The 19,088-nt window shown below is 36.0% G+C and overlaps 6 protein-coding genes across 12 annotated transcripts; 3 read left to right on the top strand and 3 right to left on the bottom strand.

Moving 5' to 3' along the window:
• Positions 1–190: 190 nt before the first annotated feature.
• Positions 191–1,979, bottom strand: LOC107225399 (malignant T-cell-amplified sequence 1 homolog). Its single transcript, XM_015665853.2, has 6 exons — positions 1,846–1,979; positions 1,585–1,737; positions 1,028–1,128; positions 795–928; positions 409–476; positions 191–333 (listed from the first exon to the last, which is right to left on the bottom strand). Exons 1-6 carry the CDS (start codon positions 1,854–1,856, stop codon positions 252–254), a joined length of 549 nt encoding a protein of 182 aa, XP_015521339.1. The 5' UTR covers positions 1,857–1,979; the 3' UTR covers positions 191–251.
• A 111-nt stretch (positions 1,980–2,090) lies between these two features.
• On the top strand, positions 2,091–3,767 carry LOC107225402 (mitochondrial import inner membrane translocase subunit Tim8). The gene is made up of 2 exons (XM_015665856.2): positions 2,091–2,319; positions 2,613–3,767. The coding sequence occupies exons 1-2, from the start codon at positions 2,200–2,202 to the stop codon at positions 2,784–2,786; spliced, it is 294 nt and encodes a 97-aa protein (XP_015521342.1). The 5' UTR covers positions 2,091–2,199; the 3' UTR covers positions 2,787–3,767.
• Positions 3,426–6,258, bottom strand: LOC107225441 (ufm1-specific protease 2). The gene is made up of 10 exons (XM_015665916.2): positions 6,038–6,258; positions 5,669–5,887; positions 5,334–5,561; positions 5,089–5,259; positions 4,884–4,977; positions 4,533–4,793; positions 4,313–4,459; positions 4,112–4,238; positions 3,791–4,044; positions 3,426–3,679 (listed from the first exon to the last, which is right to left on the bottom strand). Exons 1-10 carry the CDS (start codon positions 6,074–6,076, stop codon positions 3,468–3,470), a joined length of 1,752 nt encoding a protein of 583 aa, XP_015521402.2. The 5' UTR covers positions 6,077–6,258; the 3' UTR covers positions 3,426–3,467.
• A 652-nt stretch (positions 6,259–6,910) lies between these two features.
• LOC107225442 (cyclin-A2) lies at positions 6,911–10,344 on the top strand. Its single transcript, XM_015665917.2, has 6 exons — positions 6,911–7,298; positions 7,865–8,338; positions 8,494–8,717; positions 8,918–9,122; positions 9,265–9,512; positions 9,632–10,344. The coding sequence occupies exons 1-6, from the start codon at positions 7,137–7,139 to the stop codon at positions 9,705–9,707; spliced, it is 1,389 nt and encodes a 462-aa protein (XP_015521403.1). The 5' UTR covers positions 6,911–7,136; the 3' UTR covers positions 9,708–10,344.
• Positions 10,345–10,767: 423 nt separating this feature from the next.
• Positions 10,768–14,053, top strand: LOC107225439 (clathrin light chain). Of its 6 annotated transcripts, none has more exons than XM_046743678.1 (8): positions 10,768–10,901; positions 10,998–11,035; positions 11,684–11,846; positions 11,927–12,046; positions 12,185–12,274; positions 12,392–12,503; positions 12,946–12,957; positions 13,557–14,053. In XM_046743678.1, the coding sequence occupies exons 3-8, from the start codon at positions 11,693–11,695 to the stop codon at positions 13,735–13,737; spliced, it is 669 nt and encodes a 222-aa protein (XP_046599634.1). In that variant the 5' UTR covers positions 10,768–10,901; positions 10,998–11,035; positions 11,684–11,692; the 3' UTR covers positions 13,738–14,053. The 6 variants fall into 6 exon arrangements, with proteins under 6 accessions (XP_046599634.1, XP_046599631.1, XP_015521398.2 ...); XM_046743675.1 differs by having other exon boundaries at positions 10,790–10,897; XM_015665912.2 differs by lacking the exon at positions 12,946–12,957 and having other exon boundaries at positions 10,796–10,897.
• Positions 14,054–14,348: 295 nt separating this feature from the next.
• LOC107225430 (ankyrin repeat and LEM domain-containing protein 2 homolog) lies at positions 14,349–18,904 on the bottom strand. 2 transcript variants are annotated; one of them, XM_046743672.1, is made up of 11 exons: positions 18,410–18,904; positions 17,521–17,861; positions 17,082–17,396; positions 16,790–16,942; positions 16,457–16,692; positions 16,202–16,349; positions 16,011–16,140; positions 15,773–15,814; positions 15,527–15,635; positions 15,336–15,467; positions 14,349–15,250 (listed from the first exon to the last, which is right to left on the bottom strand). In XM_046743672.1, the coding sequence occupies exons 1-11, from the start codon at positions 18,507–18,509 to the stop codon at positions 15,169–15,171; spliced, it is 1,788 nt and encodes a 595-aa protein (XP_046599628.1). In that variant the 5' UTR covers positions 18,510–18,904; the 3' UTR covers positions 14,349–15,168. The 2 variants fall into 2 exon arrangements, with proteins under 2 accessions (XP_046599628.1, XP_046599627.1); XM_046743671.1 differs by having other exon boundaries at positions 15,330–15,467.
• Positions 18,905–19,088: the final 184 nt, after the last annotated feature.

Below are 19,088 nucleotides of genomic sequence, written 5' to 3' on the forward strand. Positions count from 1 at the left end.
TAACACCGTACGAAATAGTTAAAATTTGAAAATAGTGAGAAAAACTGAAAAACCCATTTCAAAACTAATCATTATTCCCGCAAATGTAGGAGAAACGTGCTACATTTCTCTCACAAACGAGGGAAAGAAATAAAGAAGGAATCTGCTACTTTTGTCCCACATTTCAGGTCAATAAAGTGAACAATCATGGTTGAGTTGGGAATAGAATAATCTTATTTTACAGGCATTCCAGTAGGTAATAAAGTAACAACTCATTTCACAGCCTTCATTTGCCAAAGTCCATCATTGAGGTAATGACAGTTTTCAACACCAACGCCTTTGTTTATTTTTGCGCTGAAATTTATAAATGTAAGTTACAATTATGATACAATTGTAGCCAAAATTGTATTCATCAATCTTTCGACTTACATATCATCAGTTGACAACGATGTCATTCCAACTGCTAAAGCATGTTGTTTGCCCTCGGCCATAACTGCCTAAATGAACGAGTTACTTGGATATAGAATAATATTTTTGAACAATCGTGTGATAATAAAAACGAAGAAGAAATAAACCCATCACATGTCGATCACTGCCAATAAGAAAAATCCATCTCCAGAGTGACAATATGAAAACCTAACGTACCTCCTATACTGGAGAATAAAAGGTTTTTTTTCACGCGGTTGAGCTGAATATAAGTCTTTCTTATTAGTAGCCATCAATGTGATGCTAAAAGGTAATTTCCTATCAAATGTTACAATTTAACAAAATTTCTTCACATTTAATTGAATATAGTCAGCAATGAAAAAGGATACAACTACTGTTCCCTTTGCAGCAGCCGTCATTTGTGCACCCGGAGATGTCAAGCCTGGACACATGATGTTAGCACCACTAAGGACAAAGCGAATTGCCCCTTTATCTACTTGTTGTATCGGTAGAAAAAATGGATCTGCAAAAATATAGATCTTAGACAACTTTCAAATTGTGAAAACTGATTGATTAATCCAGAATTACCAGAGATTACGACTTGATAATGTCATTCACATACACTTATGTAACAACTTCAATGTAGGCATCCATGGTCCCTCCCGTTGATGAAAAAAAAGTAACTCTCCTGCACTGTTTACCATGATTTCGATGTGGTCGTGGCTACAATTTTATTAGTTAACATTGTATGACAATAAGATACATGTATAAACGATGATGTGCAAAAAATAGAAATTAATTTAATAATAATTCAATAAGCTTACTTACCGCGTAAAGAACCACTTCGAACATCAACTGCATATTAACTAGTATCCCAAATACATTCAACATTGATAGAATGACAATTACCGTATTGTTCCGAGTATAAGATGACGCCCAATTTCGAGACAATATTTCAGGGTGCTTTTCTTAGTTACCCGAACATAAACTGGGTCCACATATTAGATGAGGATGATTTTAGTGGGTGCTGGCAACGACTAAAAACCTCAGCTCATATTCGGAACAATACGGTAATTAGGACTTGTATCATTTTGACATAATTTTACACAATTATCTGAAGCATTAGGTGTTACCTTAAAATGATACTTTTTTTTTTTAATTCTTTTCATGTGATCTTACCATTTGACAATCCGAAAAGAGTCCTTCTTCGGTATTATCTGATCGATGTAAGACTCCAAATGTGGATAAAGCTCTAAAAGTTTGGATCTGATTCCTTTCTGAACCGACGATTTTAGTTGCTGTACACCTGATATACTATCCTTTTCATCGAATCTGCAAAGTAGAGAAAAATAATGTTTTTTTAAGAAATAAAAGGCGGACAGTTTTTCTACAATAATGACAAATTGAGGTTGTAATTCCCTTTTAAAATTCAATACATACTTTTTGAACATTTTTTCCAAAGTGAGGTTAACCCGGCTGTAGAAAGCACCACGAATGCACACAGCGAAATCACGAACTTCTTCTTCCTTTTGGTAAAATTGCTATCCAACGGTACAACAAGCAGAACATCCTAGCTGTAATCACATAACACCAGAGATGGCACTGGGAGCTAATTTCGGAACGCATCCTAGGTATACACCACTACACCCGCTATATGATTATGCAAAAATTGTGGTTTTCGGAACACTTTGTAGACAAAATTTCGCCGACCTACTGCTACAGAAGATAAAGAATATAAATTGATGATAAATTAATCGATACCAGAGTAAAAAATATAGCAAAAACAAACAAAACATGGCAGATTTATTCAGTAACACATCTACGTTTGACGATAGTCGAAAGCCGAAAAGTGGCGAGGCTGAATTACAGGAATTTCTGATGGTCGAAAAGCAGAAAGCTCAATTCAATGCGCAGGTGAGGTTATGTTAGTTCAGATCTTCCCTGCATAAAAATTCGGAATAAATATCCTATTTACAATTGCGACATGCCCTTTTGATTAGCTACAGCCAATATCTGTTTATACAGACGCGAAATAAATTTACCTGACATTGCTCCCACGTTATTTTATCTAATACCCGATTGATTTTGCTATAGCGCCACATTTACCTTTTTTGAAACTAATTTCATACGAAAATATCGTTAAAACGTGTACTTACCTTAACAATTATATTTTGCACAATATTAGGCGCAAATTTCTCCTCTTCCAGATACACGAGTTCAACGACTTCTGTTGGGACAAGTGTATGGACAAACCAGGTAGCAAGCTGGACAGCCGGACAGAAACGTGTCTAAACAACTGCGTGGATAGATTCATAGATGTGTCTCTTTTAATAACGAATAGATTTGCTCAGCTACTCCAGAAAAGTGCAGGTGGAATGTGAACATTAGCTGAATTAGTTATATGTGCCACAAATTTTTACAACTTACACTTGTTAATGCGGCTCGATATTGTTAAAAAAATAGTCCCAGAATAAAAATGTTCAAATTTCTTTTAACAAATTGACAAGTCACAACACTGATTCGTTTCCTCCAATATTGCAGCAATGCTACAATATCAGCAACTAAATTATCTCACCAAATAATTTACTGACCGTACTAGCTTAGCGTGAAAAACTGAGGAACGGTAAGACCTGAGTTCAAATCCCCAGCCTGTCAAGGAGAACTTGAACAGCAGCTTTTCTGCAGTAAGATTTCTGTAGTATTCCGTGTCCCTTGTGCAAATGTGAGTGTTTCTGCTAAACATCTTAAGACGACTACAGTCGTATGATGATGATCTCTAATTCATCTCTTCCCTTGCTCTGCACAAGATTCCAATAATCTACTGGGTATGTCGAGAAATGGCAGTGCTTATCATTATTAGTGTAAGAATCTGAGTAGTTATTGAGACTACAAATTTGCAGAGTCGAAAGTGGTAACAGGGGGGAATACTTCAAGTTCTGATCTACTGGAAATAAATGTAAAATATTTTAAACAACGTTCAATTATGATTATTGTAACAATAAGTTATATATAGTCGTGAAAAAATATAACGAATATTTATACGCCTCTTTCACATAAGAACATTATATACATATCGGTCGTTGTGGTAAACACATGTTGTAAAACGCATCTTTTTTCCAGAAATCTTGATTCTTCCATCCACACCAGCCTTTGGTAATAATTGTTGTTAAATTTTCTCCGCCCGTATAGTGAGGATCGAGAATCAAAAACTTCACATCTCCCGAATTCTCATTGTAGTCTATGCCCAAGATTGTGTGAGCCAACACACCACCACCTAATCAGAAATATATTAGAATATTTTGAAACTGACCTTCGATAATGTATGAAGCTTGCTATATGTAATAAAAAAATTTGCCGGTTAATCAACTGTAAATAATTTTCTTACCGATCATAACAGGAGTTCCTTGTGTTTGAAAATGATATGCTAAAGAAGAGGCAAGACTGGACATTTCCTGACCAGTTGAGGCACATAGTACTTTTATGGTGACACCTAATAGGGTCTCCAGCACAAATCCAACTTCTGTCGAGCCAATCCATTGTTTACTTCCGATAAAACTGGATGGCTTATCACCGATATCTACTAAAATTCTTTGTATCTCTCGGTGACTTGGTATTGACTTTTCAGTGTAGCCATTTAATCTGCAAAGTTAAAGAGTTCGTCAGAAACCAACTTAAAAAATGAGTAAAACACAGGTCAATGACTTACATGTACCAGGAAATGATAGTTTGAAGAGATCTGTACGCACATCCCCAGCCATTGTCATCAAAATGATCTTGCATATAGTGATGATAGGAGTAAAGGCCGTCAACTAAGCTAGGCTTTCCACCTGCGACTAAAAATAATTTTATCATTTTATACACCTGTGCGTTGTAAGCAAAAATAGAATTGGTAAAGTAAACAAGAAACCTCCTGAGTTTTGAATTGCTTCATGTGGATTCAGAAGAGGTGCGTTCAAGTCTATATCATTTCGGAACTTGAGGGCATTTCCTTTACGGAAACATGGCTTGGTCATGTCTAGGGCAAGGGCTGTGTGTAAACTCTTACGGTACCAGGCTGAAATATTTATAACAAATATGTTCAACTACGAATTATATTATATACATACATATAACTTGAAATCTCTTACACATGTCGGCATCAGAAAACCCAGCTGGATAGTTAATTGTAAAAAGATGCCCACACCCCCGTGGTTTGAAATGTATTGATCCAGGCAATTTGAAGACAGCCCCATCCTTGGCAAACTGCTTACTCAGAGTTTGCTCAGTCAGCTTTAAATTACGACACACAGATTCGACCAGGACTGCATAAAGCTGGGCCATTCCTATATTAAGACTGACTAAAGACAATGCATCTATTTTCAGGTGAAAATCGAGACATTCAAACGATTCTGAAAAATAAATTGATAATCTAATTATAAAAATGTAAAAGAACTGGTAACATCCAATACCATAACACGATACATACTCGAATTACTCACGTTTAACATGTTGCAACACAGGGGCGCACTTGATACCTCCCTCTAGTACTCCATCTTTTGTTGATATTATGAACATATCTGCAGAAATGGCGTCCTATATTCAAAATTACAGTACATGTATACAAAAAAAGATGTAGTCATTCCATAGCACTATTCAAATTTATAACATTTTGTTGTCGACTCGGAAATCATTAACAAGACTCACAACTATTTCAGGAACACGCTTCAGGATGTCCTTGGTGTTGCCAATACCTTCGTACAGGGAAGCAGTTGGCGCTTGCAAAAATTCAAGCGATGAATCCTTGGCGTCAATTTCTCCACCCAAGAGGTAGACGTTGTTTTTTGGTAAACAAAAGCCCACCTTACCTGATGCAATCTGCAAAATAATTTTAAATGTTGAAGATTTTAGAAATATGACATTACAGGATTTGGTAGGTTCAAAGGGAATACATTTTTCCTGGCTTGTTGAATAGCGTCCAAAAGGCCATCTTTCCTTGTTACAATTGGGAAACTAGTTTCTAGTCTAATGTATGCAAATCGTTGCCAAATATCAAGTTCATTAAGGACTTCCAGACTCCCAGCCTTCTCTAATTTCTGGTGAATATAAAAGTAGGATTGCAGTTCTGTGCCTCTGATTCCACAGTTCAAAAGCAGGGGGTTGTCGGTGACATCGATGTCCTGTGAATAGGTAATAAAACGGGAAATAAAATATAATCTATATTTTTTCCCAATATTATTCAACATGAATTTATGTTCTACTCAAGTCGATTTAGACGTTATGTCACCTTCAAAGCATAGAGTATGGCTTGTTCACTGCCCCCAATGGAAAGTACGCCACAGAGATCAATTTCAGCGGGCATATTCAACTGTAGATATACGTGACTTGTATTAGTCTCGTCACTGCCATTCTTAGAATCCAGGGTAAATGTTAAAACCATTAGAGTATTTTCATAAACAACTCCATATAGCCGGCCAGTACAAACATAGTCCACATTGTTTAATCGCTGCAAATAATTGCTGAGAATTAAAAAAATAAAATCCTAAATCTAGAACGTATTTTTTTTCTATCTTAGAACGATAATGATTTTTGAATAGTGAATATAAGTGACGTATGGCACTCATGAACCACCGTTAAGTGGCAAATTTATGATCACCTCGATTACGTTTGATGATATCTTCAATTGTGGTGCCATTCTATGAGTGTGAATTTAACGACTGGGCAGAAAGTAATTTAAATCTAAGATTCACAATATGCCATACGTCGTGGAAATATACAAATCGGTGCGCGCTACTGTCTGTCAAATACAAACAGCATACGGTACTGTGACAGCTGTGAGGTTAGGTAGGGTATCGCGAAGCAGACGAAAAGAGACCACAGAGGCTGCTACTAAATTGCGTTCCGAATTCTGTTGGTCCTTTCTACTCGACACTAGCTGTGATTGGATACTCGTGTCCGAGCTAGACCTTCTAATACATAATCTCTATGCTAATATACCTGAATTTATTGAAACCTTCTAAAATACCCCATGATGATTTTTTTCAGTCAGAAGTGTATACGGTGTATACCTATATCGTATGATTGATTGCGATTTTCTAGCCATTTATTGAAATTTAAATAAATCCCCCTTCAACAATGAATCAACAATGGTCATGCTTCCGCATACGCTGCACCATCTCTAGGCTGAATTCAATCCTTGGCCATATATTAAATTTGCACAAACACACATAGATCCTGCCACAGGAAAATGCTGCCGAATTAGCCAAGACGAATTGTAAAATATAAGGTGCTGATTCTTAAAAACTATCATGTAAAATTAATGTCATTTGTTGAGATTTACGCAAAAAGAAAATCTCACTCCATAAAAACCGCAAGGATTCCGAGTGAAATCGGAGGGAATAATCAGGAAGAAGAATGATGGTTTTTGGAACGTAGGGAAACGCGATTGGTAGATAAAATATCCAGAGTGCAAACATTGTTTCGATTGGTGGATTCAAGCAACGCTTGTAACGTATCGCCAGCTGTTGGAGTTGCGTTTGTTTAAAATCAAACGGCGAGAGAAAAGTTTGTTGGTGTTACGTCCAGCTCCGATATTCTCTGCAATGCTCGGGCAGTTTTGAAGCAACGTATCCTAAATATCGACAGGTAACGGGCACGTATCAACGTGTCTGTATCAAGTAACCACTCAACAAAAATAAGCTGCTCGCACTTGTAAATATTTATTTGACGAGGAAGTAATATTGATCGAAGAAATAATGGCTACAATTCGGGTGCACGAGGACCAGGAGAATCGGATAACCGATATCCTACGCGGCAAAGAGAATATTTCGATACCGAATCCAAGCCAAGGACTACAACAAAGCAAACGGGCGGTCCTTGGAGTTATTAACAACAACTGCCTGAGAACTTCAAAACCGGTAATTATAATAATGAAATATAAATACATTTTTTTTTAGGTTCACCTCAATTTTCCTCTTATCTCATACAATTTGTCATATATTTCTGTTTCTCCACCTGTCAAACCTTCATCCATTCTACATCTGCAAAATTATGCCAATCTGAAATCGTTCGTTTCACCTCGTAGCTTCAATCTGCCTCGTTACTACTCACGTTGGTAATTTTTTTTATTCTTACTTGTTGGTAAATAAACAATGCTTAAGTCGTGTAAATGACCCTGTGTGAATCGATTAAGCTATTTCCATATTTTCTTGACTTATGGCAGTTGATTGCGAGGCTTTTGAAAGACGTATGGTTATTTGCAGCCAGCTTCACCATGTCTGATACATGGTGTTGTATTGTACCTATGAAATGTGATATTTATTTGAACATTCTGTACTCCATTTATACAAAAGTTATCCTTAAGAGAAAATCATCGTAAAGTTTTCCTTCCAAAGCATTTTTATTAACCAAAAATCAATGATCAGCTCAGGACCGCCTCACATAACCTCAAAACAATACATTGATATAGCATTGTTCTTATCAGGAGATTGGTAATAAAGACGAGAAGTATCCGAAGGCAAAAGCATTCGTATCCAGTCAATATGAGACTTTCAAGATATACGAGGATAAGAAAGATGATGGGACGTTTAATATATATGAAGATAAACTTGAAAAGGAGACATCCGTTGCCCTCAGAGAAACTAAAGAGTCCAAGGAAACAAAGGGGAAACAAATTGCAGACATGACAAAAGTTGAAAGAGAAATGCCGGTTCTTGATGTAGTGCCTCCCATTTTACCATCACTTCGAGCAGCTTTGCAAGAAATAAATAAAAAAAAACGGGACGAACCGTTCTTCCCCCAAGAGAGCCCCATGTCCTTGGAAAAATCAATTTGCCTGTTGGATTCTTCGAGAAAAGATATTGCAGCTAAACGTGAAGCGAGCAAAGCACTCAGGCTTAACTTCTTCGATGTCGATGAGTACAGGGCAGACATATACAACTACCTTCGATCTGCAGAGGTTTGTCTTTGTGCATGCAATTTCTTGCATTTACTCCAAATATATATGTTTTTGAATTAGGAAATTTTCTAGTTATGAGTTCTACATGTACAAAAAACTCGATACTAATTCTGCTGATAGAAATTGTACAAAAAACTCTCTTTCATCTTGCGCAGACTCAGCATAGACCGAAGCCAGGGTATATGAAAAAGCAGCCAGACATAACATACTCGATGCGATCAATACTTGTTGATTGGTTGGTGGAAGTAGCTGAAGAGTATCGGTTGCACAGTGAAACCTTGTATTTGGCTGTGTCTTACATCGACCGTTTCCTCTCCTACATGAGCGTGGTACGAGCCAAACTGCAGCTTGTTGGTACTGCTGCCATGTTCATCGCGGCGTAAGTACTATTTGTTGATTTATCTGAAAAACTAAAAGCCGACAGTGTACATTAGGTACGTATACTTTTTATTTAACTCATTTTTTGTATTAGTTCTACAAACTGAGAATAAGAGTCCAATTTGTGTCATTCAGCTTCAACTTGTCATTGGTACAGTCAGAGTTAAATAGCATATTATAATACTACTGTTTATCCAACAGCAAATATGAAGAGATTTATCCTCCTGATGTTGGTGAATTTGTATACATTACGGATGATACGTACACAAAGAAGCAAGTATTACGGATGGAACATCTCATACTTCGTGTCTTATCCTTTGACTTAACGGTCCCAACGCCCTTAGCTTTTCTCACCGATTTCTGTATCAGTAACAACCTTTCAGAGAAGATCCAGTATTTGGCTATGGTAAGTTTTGATTGCTATTACTACTCACATATACAGAAAATCTACTCTGTTATAATCGAAGTACAAATACACCTCAATACATTTCACTTCTGAACATGATATTAAAAGAACGAATATAACCCTTTCATTTGATGTCGTTTAGTATTTGTGCGAACTGTCGATGCTGGAGGCAGATCCCTACCTGGCATTCCTGCCAAGTCACTTAGCAGCATCAGCCATAGCCTTGGCACGACACACTTTAAACGAAGAAGCATGGCCTGAGGAATTGGCTCTTTCGACTGGCTACAACTTCAAGGAACTGAAGGGGTGCATAAGTTGTCTTACAAAAACATTCAGCAATGCGTGTAACATACAACAGCAAGCCATTCAGGAGAAGTACAAAAGCAGCAAGTGAGTATCTGGCAGTACACTCGGAATTACAGTGATCGAATTACATAATTTTTTTCTTTGGCATCTTTTTGTGCAAGTATTCATATGTACATGGATGTGAGCATTGACTAAATTTACAGGTACGGACACGTGGCTCTTCTACTTCCCCGTAGTTCTGACGTTCTGGGCAGTGAAGATGACGGCGAAAGCGCTTAGCTGATAACTGAATAACATCGAGTAATCTGAGACAGGCCATGTTATAAATATGAATGCTAATTAACGAACCTCCGGCAACGAATCCCAGGATTAGGAAAGTATCTAGGGGGGGATCAGGGCAAGACTGATTGACTCTTCTGCGTACAGAAAAGTGCATGCATTATTATCAATTTAGTCTATTCGCCAGTATGCACACTGCCTGCGAATAATAACAATAATTAGTAATCGTACGGCATGAATTCATGTACTGAAGTACCTACTTATACTTACTGACTTTGGTCAAAAGTGAATTTTCAGTAACCATTCGGAGGTTTCCGTCGTTATATTAACGCGCGGGTACCTGGATTGCGGTTCATTGAAATTTCTTAGTATTTTTATACTAGCTATAAATATTTTTTTAAGCGATTTTTAATTAAATTTTTGCCACTTTTACGGAGAGAATAAAACAAACCAGCCAACAAACATAAAATAATATTACTAATTAATAAAATAAATAGAATCCTAAATTTTGTTGCCAGTGAAGTGTGAACAATAGATGATAGTAATAATCTCTATTTATTACCAATACTTTACTATTAGATACACTTTATACTATTGTGATAACAGCATTTCATTTAATTATTACTTGTAAAATTTATTACTGTGCTTTTTAACCAGCCCTTCATGTCTTGTACAGTTTATTTATTTACAAACGATCTGCTGGATATTTTACTTATAATTTCGAACTCGTCAGTGTCTAAATACCTCCTGGCATTGCAACTACGTACTAAATTATTTTTACATAAAGCGCGGTACTGTCAAAAATGGTTATGACACAGTGTCTACATAGAACTGAAGCAGTCGTGCCGTACTAAAAAAAAATATATATGCAAACTGGCAAACAACCCATACGGCTGCATTTATTAATAAACATTACACAATTCTAGACCAATGTAATAAATTATTATTTTATACAATAAAATATGCTGAATCCGCATGTAATTTTTTCAAGTTCTTTCGTCACGCAAAAGCCTTCGTTGTAATTGGTATGAGCTGATAGCGTTACTAATGCAACGTCATTTGTAAAAATTCAATGTGTAAAGAGGTCGGACAAATTTAACGAACCAAGTGTTTTTAAAATGGCGGATATCTCAGTACATTCATAACAACGGAATACGAATAATAAATGCGATTTCAACGTGCAATTGGATGAAAGTGATAAAATTCAGTCATTCTTATATTTAACTTCATTCTTTGCATGGTCTCGTGAGTGACTGCAGTTCTTTACTTTTTACATTTCTTTATTTGCAGATCCGTCACGGACAAATTTTAGCCATCAGTACCGACGGGTAAGTGGACCTGGGTAGGTCTAGGACTATAAAAAGCCGTTTTATCGGCAGGACTTGTTTAATACGCCCGGCGTAGCCTTCAAATTGCGTTCCGCATTATTTGTGAGTCATTGCTCAGATTCCAGAGGGCGACGCTCCAGAGCGATTGTTCGGGCGTGAGTTTTGCGTCTCTTCCGACATTTTTTCACACTTGATCCACCTCCCACAACTGTTCATTCATCATTATTGAACGTGAACGTTTGTGATTTAGTGGAAAGTTTGGGATTTTGACATTTGACGTTCAACGGAATTATTTCTTACACTCAGGTGTTTCGTTATTATTACTGTGCAATAAAACGTGAGTAGGATATTCTTCTCGGTTTTACCATCAATTCAATACTATAACGGCCAGCCATGTGTATTAACTAAATTTGACCAAATCTACTAATCGCCTAGAACGCTAACGTATTGACAAAAGGGTCAGTCACTCATATTGTATTATTTCAATAACAGTTAGCCTAACTTGCAAACATACTTTGGATAACGACTTCAAGTATCGTAATTGTTCTGCCTAAGCAAACCAACGAATTCCGTTAACACTCCAATGTCACTCAGTACATCTTCCTCGATTATGTTTTTCTAATGTGAATCCGTGATCACTCATTCCAGTGTTCAACTATGGATGCTTTCGGTGACAAATTTTTCAAGGATGAACCTGAGGTTGATCCAGCAGCAGAATTTTTGGCTCGTGAACAGGATCAACTCGCTGGCCTCGAGGATGAAATTCCACCCGCCACCTTATCCACCTCTGCTGCAGCACCCCCTGCCGAAGGTGGGATACAAGCTTATCTCACGAATTTCACCTTATAATTTGTATTGTGCTATTGACACAACACTTACCATACATTATAGATGACTTCTCAGCTAACTTTGGAGATTTGAAAGGTGGTCCTGGCGGAGATGCGGACGGCAGTTTTGTTATGATCAATGCTGTTGAACAGCCTGCAGAGACACCTGCTCCAGAATTACCAGGTACGCTTATGCATTATACCATATATGTTAGACTATGCTAAACACTATCTGGTTATTCTTGTATTCAGTGGAAAAAGTAGTCCTGTGACAAACGACATGTTCAATTGACATTTATTTTCGTCTACTTTTTCTATCAAGAACCAGCTGCTGTTATTCCTCCAGTGTATGAAGAGCCTGAGAAAATCCGAAAATGGAGAGAAGAGCAAAAACAGAGGCTGGAAGAGAAGGGTAATTATTTCGTGCAAATTGAAGTTAATGTAGAAAAGATTCTGAAGTTTCGTAGATTGATTATATTATATGTTTTTTCATGGTAATTTCTACATTCTTCATTTTAATTTTTAACAGATTTGGAAGAAGAGAAGAAAAAAGAAGATTGGCGGGAAGCGGCAAAAAAAGAACTTGAAGAGTGGTACAAGCATCATTCCGAAGCTATCAGTAAGACTAAAGCTACAAATAGGTATGGCTTATTTTTATTCCATATTACATAGTATTAACGATCGATGAATTTAAACTGCCTATGCTTTGCTTATGCCTTATAATTAGCTGACTTATGTGCGCTGTGATTAGCATCAGCCAATAAAGACTTTTTGTGACATTTGTACTTTAAACAGCCTAAACCAGTTTTTTATTACTTAATATTTGAATGTGAGTTTCACAAATTAGTTGAAAGTGGCTTCTATCTGCAATTCAATTAATTGACATATAACTTAAAATAATTAGCAGTGCAGTTACCATGACCTGGTCATTGTCACTAACTAACTCATATAAACTGCTGCTATCCCATCAATTTTTTCCAATATCTAGAACCTTCACTTCGCTGTATTCTCAATATTATCAAATACCTACCTGATATTCTTATATAATCTGTCATAGTGCCCTGCTTTTTTTATGCTTCTTAGGGAATCTGCCAAGTAAGTAAATCATCATCACATAACTTACCCTGATGACACTCACCAGCCTGGCTATTGCAATAAGACATTCATACGAAATCCTGATTACATGGACAAATTGATTGAAGTATTAAAATTTCCTAGAGTCTGAGTGACTGTTTTATTTGCTAAAAAGAATATCTCCAATCGAATCTTAAATATTGTGCTCTTCATTAGATGTGTTAAGTTTTTAACCCACGTTTTATTACTGCTTTGTGCAATACTGCTGGAAATATTTCAAATTGTAGAATACGCTCTGTTCAGTGTTGCAAAAAATCTGCACTACTACTTTTTTAGCGTTGCAATTTTTAAGTACTCTACGTAGCGTATTATATTATTTAATTCTCTTCACTCAAATCATGATCGTACTGTGTATGTTTTTCCACTATTCAATGAAAACTTACTTTTGAGAAAACGGATTTCATATAATCTGGACTGTACAGAATGGCCTATACAGTTTACTATACTCGTCACTACATTTCACAACCTTGAACACGTTACTTCGCCGCCTTTCTTTGTTATAATTTATATTAGCTTGTCTGTACAACGTAAATGATAAATAATTTTTCGATTTGCAATAGAAATGCGGAAAAACAGTTCGTCGCAGAAGCGGATGAAGTGGAACCTGGAACGGAGTGGGAACGAATTGCTAAACTATGTGATTTCAATCCAAAATCATCTCGCACATCCAAAGACGTATCTCGAATGCGGTCAATTATTTTACAATTAAAGCAAACTCCACCGGCGCCTGTCAATGCCTAAGCATCTAATGTTGTACTATACACGTTCCATTATAATCTTATCGGTAATATTGATAATTATGAACACTACATAAATTCTCTAACAAATCACAATTGATATAATATAAAGTTAACATAAATAAAAACACGTTGAACATGTTTGATTCACGCGAGTGTGATCGTATTGTCAATAAAATTATCTGATAATCAAATAATAGATTTACTCCGGCTTGTTCCGACGACGAGGAGGAAAAATAAATAGTATGTATCTGACATGTGTGTGATTAGTTATCTTTAATCAATATAAAATTATATGAAAATACATCTCTTGATATTAATATATACTCTATATCTACACATATGTATGATAAAATGTATTTCTGCAAGTGTACGCACTAAACTGAATTGAACATTTATCAAAAACTCACATTGACAACTTTGTGAAAAAAAGGTAATCCAATACTTGCCAAAACCAGATACATAGTGTATTATAGATGAAATCATCTTGCTAAAAGTACATAATACCTTGAAATGTATGAACTAATTATTAGGTACCCTACATTATTCTTTCCTGAGGTTTTTATTGTTTTTTTTTTTTTTAATTTTATTTATTTATTTTTTTTTTTTGAAAAATAAAAAAGTTCCGTACTTAGAATATTTGTTATGTATTCATACATTAAAATCAGAAAGACTTGTAATTGAAGAGGCATAGAACGAATTTTTGTAAGTCATGTTTCTCGTAACAATTGTGCTGAAATCAATTGCTTTGAATTATTTACCACTGAATAATATAGAATATCAAATGTGAAAAAATATCAGTAATAAAGATCAAGTCTGATTTACACAAAAGCAGTTAAATTTACCATCAATGTGTGTTTTATCAGATTTGCGTGAAAATTGGAAGTATAGAATTGACTTTTTCTAGTCCCTGGGTGGATGTATTTGACGCATTGCTCCAGGCTACCGAATCAGCTGATACAAAATTATGTTGCATGTCAAAAAGGAAGTCACAAGTGACAATAACTTCAGTACTTTTAGTTTGCCGCAAATTTTTGGTTAAGTCAAACGAACTTACTCAGAGTCCACTGCTCTTCAATTTTTGATTGAACCAGGTAACAAGCTTTATGAGCACCAAGAATAATATAGTATTTATAGGAAATTTTAAAAATCTATAAATCACTTTTCATTCACATGGGGGTTTTGTAGCAACACCCTTTAGGGAAATATGCTGTACCAATCTTTTAAGGATTCAGTTTTGTACTTCTAAAAGCATAATTCACAAGAATCCAGTAAACCTCTTGTGATATTTCATCTTTGCATGTTGTCTTACATACTATATTTGTCTTCCACACAAATCATCTTCTTCTCTTTCAAAGAATCATCACACTCATTATAATTATTATTTACCGTTTAATGTGTTTAATGAATGAAAAACCGAGATCATCCATTTCCATCAATTGTATTCCAGAGTTTTAACACAATTTTGAGATAGACTCCATGGTAGCTTTTGTGTCAGTGCAAATGGGGTATTCAACCTAAAAACAATGAAATTACATATTATGTCAGAAAGTAGTATCAAGGTCCACAATTTTTTCTATTAAATTTTAAACATACCTTGACCTTGAAGGTTCGTTCTCCGTAATCAACTGGAGCTGGTGACGCCAACGATAAATGTTTGGATACAAATTTGGGTTTATATCCATGTCCGAGATGGCATGATAAACCGCATAATCTAATTTTGATGCTGTGTTTCTAAAGAAATTTTTTCTTATCAGAATCTATAAATGGGATGAATTGCAAGCAGTATTTACCCATGAATAAACGTCGTGTCCCCTTGTTCAGCAGCATACATGTCGTCGTCCGAATCGCTGGATATAGATCGTGGGGATGATGGAGGTGTGAAAAATTCGAATTCTTCATCTGTGCGAAGACAAACAATGTTTAAATACACGCATTCAAATGTGTATTGCAGAAAATGAAAAACAATCACTTTTCTACTTGGTATTACATTTTCCATTACATTTCATTGTTCATTGTTTTACCACTGATGTACTTACCGCTACCAGACAGGTCACATAATAACTGGCTCTGCAGTGAATCTAAAAACGAAACATTGAACGTAATCAATGCTGGCGAATTTTTTAACCAAAACTGATTCCTTATAGATTCATTACAAAATAATGAAAGAGAAATGATTTTAAACAATAATTTTATTTTGCAACGAGTCAACACGTTAATGCATTGTTTACACATTCTGTAAATTGTGCACAGATTTTAAAATCTGTAGAGTCTTACCAAATTTACTTGATCCCTGATTATCCAGCATATTCAACGTGGAAAAGCTTAGCTGGGTACACAGAGCATTTATTTCGTAATCTGACCCTTGATCATTACCATTAATTGGACATGCTTCAATATCCATTTTCTGTAAGGATTAAGACATGTTTGTGTTGTATTAAAAATATATACACACACAGGTTACTTACTTCTATACTTTGCTTTGATGGATTGTTAAACTTTTGCTGAAAAAACTCCTCAAGTTTTGCAAGTCCCTCCTTACTAGTCAGATCGGCAAAGGTATTCAAGAAAGGCCAATACTCTTTCCATGCAACACGATATTCTTTGGCAAGGTCTCTGGAATAGACGATGAACAAGTCTAATATCAATTACAAGACGTACTGGACTTTAACAGCTAGATAAAATTTAGATTACAGATTAATTACAGAAGGTAAAATACTGACCTACCGACACGTTCAAGTCCTTTTTCTGTATCTTGTAGCCGATATATAGTGTTTGATGCAGGGCTATTCTGACTGTAAGAATCATCGAATGAAAGGTTCAATTTTTTAGTCGGAGTGTTACGTATTCTAGGTGGAGTTTTCCACTTTCTCCTAAACTCAACAGCTTGGTTTTTACTCATTGGTCCGGCAAATGCAGAAACCTCTACCCGTGGACTTATCGGATCAGTGTTTAATTTCTGAAAGATGAATTGATAATTATTTAAGCAATATAACTTGTATTGTAACTATCCCGTTTACTTGTGAGTGATAATGTACATTTTCGTTACCACTTACAAGCGGACTAGTAGGAGAAAAGAGCTCGCCAATTAATGGTTGAGTTGTATTATCCTCAGATCTTATCACAGGCACATAATATAATTCATCTAGCAACGAAAGTATTTCCCTCTTCAATACCTCGTCTTCCTGACACTTTCTGCTGCATATTATCTAAAATGATGCAATATCATATCAGTGTTTAAATATTAATCAATTGTGACGTTTACTAAAGAAAATTTGTCTTCCTGGAATGAGATATCAACAAAAAAGTTGAAGCCAAAAAAATAAGTAAATTTATTATTAGACTTACATCAGCAGGAATTTGTTTATACTTATTCCGAGGTGTCTTTAAACATTGAGGATAAGAAACAAGAACTTGAACAACTTCTTTAAGTCCAAATTTCACAGCAAAATGTAGCGGAGTCTCATTGAGACCCTTGTCAGGAGTGTTTAAATATAAATCGACTAATATTTGAGCTCGATTAAGGTAGTTTGAATAATCATCTTCCCCATCCAATAATTTTATAAAGTCAGGATTTCCTACTGTATTCAATATCAGTTCGCACATATCTGCTCTACAAGCGACTCTCACTGCTATGTGCAAAGCATTGTATCGAGAACCTTCCTATACAAAACAAGTTTATGTTCATTTACACAAAAGTCCAAAGTCGTAATCACTATTACTTTCTGTCCAATCTTTTTACACTTTTTTATACAGTTTGTAACAGCAAAAAAAATTGCGTGCATACTTTCAAAATAGCAGGGGTGTCACCACTACTGATCAAGTATCTTGGATTTTCCCAAACTATTTGCTTGACTCTAGCCAAGTCCCCATTTTCAATAAACTTTCTAAACTGCACGGTTTCTTGCTGTTTGGGAGCCTTAAAATTACCAGATTTCTCTTCGACTTGGCCAGTGCGTTTATTTGAAATAGACTGACTCTCAGTTGTCAATGTAAAAAACTGTTCATTGCCGTGTTCGGCAAAGTTTTTTGCTTCATTATAAGTTTTAAAACTTTTGAAGCGACCTTTTTTATATTTCTTGATTATATTGAGCGCATCAGTCTTGACCGTGTAGACATATAGCTGGTCTAAAAAGAAAAAAAAAACAAATTGCCGGACAAAAACTAAAAGAAATAACAAGGAAATCACAAGAGATTTACGTAGGCCAGATTTATCTTATCCATTTGGATTCCAACTCCATGGGTGGCTATGTTTTAAAATACTTACGCTATCACAGAGCATTAACGTCACGCCATTAGGCAAGTATTTTGCTCCTTTTTTGCAAACGTAGGATAATACTATCAAGAGATAAAACAACGAATACAAACAATATTGAATAGCTAAAAGTTTGAAATGTATTATGCTATTTTTATCGTATTTCATGAATATGTACATGACGATGAATTATAAATTTGGTAAACAAACAAAACTTTGGTTATCTGAACAATATTTTAATTAGTCTTATATCATTATAGATGTAGCCTTGAATTACGGGCAGTTGGGTAAAAGATGGTGATAACACGCGGACGCATTGTTTGTTTACACCACGGTGTATGACCTACAGATCTAAATAATCACAAGCGATAATTATTCTCGCAATGAGAACTAATTCAAGATGAAATGGGCGGCAATGTACCTTTAGATTCGAACCAGTTAGAGTCCTCCTGTGGTACGTAAACCCCGTAATAAACAATGTCAAGCCCGGAAGAGTTGAGGTTACCGTGGTCCGTATCCATGTTGATTGATATATGAAGGTAGAAATTACAAGGCGATATCTACGCGATCGTCGAGCGTAATCCTGGAGGTAGTCACACGTAATATTACAGAAATATCATTAACCGTAGACCGGCGAAGCGGGCGAATCTCAAGAATCAAAATTACATAAACCATTTGACAGCAAATTTGAACTGTCAGCGCAGCGTCTCATGGTCCGGAATTGAGGGAGCCTAAAACTTTCAGCCTACCAATCAGAGACGTTGCGTTCTTTCCAAACGTTTCAGCCAATCATGCGGTACAGAAAGAACCGCGGCAAATTCACGATGAGATTTATCCTCAGTATTTATGTGATCGCGTTTTCAACTCAACCGTTGCAAGGTGGTTCTATACCCATATTGTATGATCTTTTTGTCTTCGTCTTTCTTCGTGGCTATATGCCGTTATAGGGCAAGCAGAGATAAAAGCAGAGGGGGTAAGCCAAGTACCAGTCAAAGAGGACGGGAAGTAATGCCAGTCGCGTTGTCAAATGCAGTCGCGTTGCCGTGATAGTGCCAGAGACTTTACAACTCTGTAAACTGCACTCGACACAACTCAAATAA

The sequence above is a fragment of the Neodiprion lecontei genome, chromosome 6 (genome assembly GCF_021901455.1).
Source record: "Neodiprion lecontei isolate iyNeoLeco1 chromosome 6, iyNeoLeco1.1, whole genome shotgun sequence".
Lineage (NCBI taxonomy): Eukaryota > Metazoa > Arthropoda > Insecta > Hymenoptera > Diprionidae > Neodiprion > Neodiprion lecontei.

What these genes read in the sequence shown, in the direction of transcription:
- LOC107225439 (XM_046743675.1), top strand. Translation starts at nt 10,873, where the DNA reads ATGCGATTTCAACGTGCAATTGGAT. An exon ending in ATTTCAACGTGCAATTGGAT is followed by an intron (nt 10,898 to 10,997) that starts GAAAGTGATAAA and finishes CTTTATTTGCAG; the next exon opens with ATCCGTCACGGACAAATTTT. An exon ending in TGCAGCACCCCCTGCCGAAG is followed by an intron (nt 11,847 to 11,926) that starts GTGGGATACAAG and finishes CATACATTATAG; the next exon opens with ATGACTTCTCAGCTAACTTT.
- LOC107225402 (XM_015665856.2), top strand. Translation starts at nt 2,200, where the DNA reads ATGGCAGATTTATTCAGTAACACATCTACGTTTGACGATAGTCGAAAG. An exon ending in AAGCTCAATTCAATGCGCAG is followed by an intron (nt 2,320 to 2,612) that starts GTGAGGTTATGT and finishes CTCCTCTTCCAG; the next exon opens with ATACACGAGTTCAACGACTT.
- LOC107225430 (XM_046743671.1), bottom strand. Translation starts at nt 18,509, where the DNA reads ATGGATACGGACCACGGTAACCTCAACTCTTCCGGGCTTGACATTGTT. An exon ending in TCAGGGATCAAGTAAATTTG is followed by an intron (nt 15,815 to 16,010) that starts GTAAGACTCTAC and finishes TTTCGTTTTTAG; the next exon opens with ATTCACTGCAGAGCCAGTTA. An exon ending in AACGAACCTTCAAGGTCAAG is followed by an intron (nt 15,251 to 15,329) that starts GTATGTTTAAAA and finishes CATTGTTTTTAG; the next exon opens with GTTGAATACCCCATTTGCAC.
- LOC107225442 (XM_015665917.2), top strand. Translation starts at nt 7,137, where the DNA reads ATGGCTACAATTCGGGTGCACGAGGACCAGGAGAATCGGATAACCGAT. An exon ending in ACTACCTTCGATCTGCAGAG is followed by an intron (nt 8,339 to 8,493) that starts GTTTGTCTTTGT and finishes CATCTTGCGCAG; the next exon opens with ACTCAGCATAGACCGAAGCC. An exon ending in GAGAAGTACAAAAGCAGCAA is followed by an intron (nt 9,513 to 9,631) that starts GTGAGTATCTGG and finishes CTAAATTTACAG; the next exon opens with GTACGGACACGTGGCTCTTC.
- LOC107225399 (XM_015665853.2), bottom strand. An exon ending in TCTTTTCGGATTGTCAAATG is followed by an intron (nt 1,129 to 1,584) that starts GTAAGATCACAT and finishes ATAAAATTGTAG; the next exon opens with CCACGACCACATCGAAATCA. An exon ending in CTGCAAAGGGAACAGTAGTT is followed by an intron (nt 477 to 794) that starts GTATCCTTTTTC and finishes TCGTTCATTTAG; the next exon opens with GCAGTTATGGCCGAGGGCAA.
- LOC107225441 (XM_015665916.2), bottom strand. Translation starts at nt 6,076, where the DNA reads ATGGCACCACAATTGAAGATATCATCAAACGTAATCGAG. An exon ending in GTTTTCTGATGCCGACATGT is followed by an intron (nt 4,460 to 4,532) that starts GTAAGAGATTTC and finishes TAAATATTTCAG; the next exon opens with CCTGGTACCGTAAGAGTTTA. An exon ending in AGGAACTCCTGTTATGATCG is followed by an intron (nt 3,680 to 3,790) that starts GTAAGAAAATTA and finishes ATTTCTGATTAG; the next exon opens with GTGGTGGTGTGTTGGCTCAC.